We start from the raw sequence: 1,811 nt of genomic DNA, 5'->3' as shown, positions 1-1,811 counted from the left end.
CCACCCCCCGGAAGACTTTGGGGCATTTTTTATCAGTGTTCCCGCTGAAGCTGAACGAGTGCGAGCCGGCTCAGTTTCTTAGCCTCCGGCTCACACATTTTTTGTCTCCACTCAGGAAGGAGGGGGCTCCAGAGCAAACTGATTCATGCAGTATGTAGCCAAATCGCTCCCTCACAACTTGAATGCCAGCAGCTCACAAAGTGGAATTTTTGCTCACAGGACTTCAGGGCTTAGAGGGAGCATTGTTTGTCATATGTGCATGTGCCCGCGCACCTGGAAGCCCTGGCAACTCCTGGGGCACGGGGGAGGTCGGGAGAAGTGGCTTGGTATTGCCTGCCTCTGGCCTCCCAGCCCTGGTATTCCCTGCAGGTCTCCCATCCAAGGACTTGCCAGGGCCGGCCCTGCTCGGCTTCCGCAATCTGGTGGGCTGGCCAGGTCAGAGCCTCCCCAAACAAGACTGGTCCGCAGCAGATTCCGCCGACAGCCTAAGGCCTCTCTCTCTCACCCCGGTGTGGATTCTGGGATCAGTTGGAGCCAAGGCCTCCTCCCAAGGGCCCGGCGGCAGCTTGTCGTGGGGAGGCAGGTTAATCGGCTGGCTTTGCCACTGGGAGATGCTGCCCTCGCCCTCCTTCGGGTGCCTGAGGGGGCAGTGGGCAGTTTGGTTTTTGCCCGCCCACGGAAACGCGAGGGCACTGCCCCAGAGGCAGCTGTACCAGGAAGGGATGTGGGGACCCCCCCCCCCCATCTCAGAATTGCATTTTCCTAGTGGGAAAAAAAAATCAAAACTGTGGGAGGTCACCAAGAGAAGGAGGCCTACATAATGTTCCCTTAGCTGGAATGAGTCAAATCCTTGTATGGTAGTTTTACCCCAGTGTGATTGGCCCAAGTTCTCCCAGCAAGCCTGCAAGGCAGATTGCGGATGCAAACCTGGGTCTCCCAGAGTCTAAACAACCACTATACCATCCTGGATCTCTGTACTATAACTGTACAGTGTTTGAGTCCAGTGGCACTTTTAAGACCAACAGAGTTTCATTCTGGTCTTTTAAGACCAACAAAGTCTCATTTGTCTGCATGCACACCTTTAAGACTCACAAAGCTTCATTCAGAGTATAAGCTTTCGTGTGCATGCACTGGATTCAAACTTTATTCTGTTGCTTCAAACCAGCACAGCTACCCACCTGTACCATAACTGTGTAATTGTTTAATAAAATGTAAAATTACATATAACTAGGAATAAGGCCTGCTGTGGAAATAAATACAAGCTCTAGAAAGAGGCTCTGGGTGGGTGGCCTGGCCTTTGGCACTCAGTGTCAATTTGCTGGGTTTAATGACACAGTGTCCACCATTTTTTCCAGGGGAACTGATCTGCCACCTGAAGAGCAGTCATAGTTCTCAGTGATCTCCAGCCCTCACTTGCAGATTGGCAACAATGTTTCCCCAAGAGGAAATGGCTGGTTTGGAGGGTTGAGTCTATGGCATTGTACCTGTCCCGCCCCTCCACAAACCCCATCTTCTCCAGGCTCCACCCTTCAAATCTCCAGGAATATCCCAACATGGAGGTTGCAACCCTATTTCCTTACCAACCAATCATCGACCTACCTTTATTTGCCCCTCTGACTTCAGCTTTCCATCTCCTTCCCCCTCCCTGCAGCCTCTACTTAGGAAGAGTACCGTCTTTCTCCGCAGTGGGGACCAAAGCAGCTCACATCATTCTCCTCTCCCTTTTGATCTGCACAATCAACAACCCTGTGAGGTAGGTTAGGCTGAAAGTCTCTGACTGGTCCAAAATTACCCACTCAGCTTCCATAGCA

At 52.0% G+C, this 1,811-nt stretch overlaps 1 protein-coding gene across 1 annotated transcript in view; it reads right to left on the bottom strand.

Moving 5' to 3' along the window:
- Window positions 1-1,591, bottom strand: part of MPG (N-methylpurine DNA glycosylase) — a 3,778-nt gene extending 2,187 nt beyond the window's left edge. Inside the window, exons 1-2 of the mRNA XM_015409892.1 lie at window positions 1,581-1,591; window positions 506-638 (exon numbers count right to left, since the gene is read on the bottom strand). Coding sequence (XP_015265378.1) covers window positions 506-638; window positions 1,581-1,591 — 144 coding nt within the window. The remainder of the gene's footprint in view (window positions 1-505; window positions 639-1,580) is intronic.
- Between the last annotated feature and the right edge of the window lie 220 nt (window positions 1,592-1,811).

Source organism: Gekko japonicus, unplaced genomic scaffold, assembly GCF_001447785.1.
Source record: "Gekko japonicus isolate JY-2015 unplaced genomic scaffold, Gekko_japonicus_V1.1 scaffold78, whole genome shotgun sequence".
Classification (NCBI taxonomy): Eukaryota; Metazoa; Chordata; class Lepidosauria; order Squamata; family Gekkonidae; genus Gekko; species Gekko japonicus.
The sequence above is the reverse complement of the archived record's forward strand: the minus strand, read 5'-3'. Positions and strand labels throughout refer to the sequence as shown.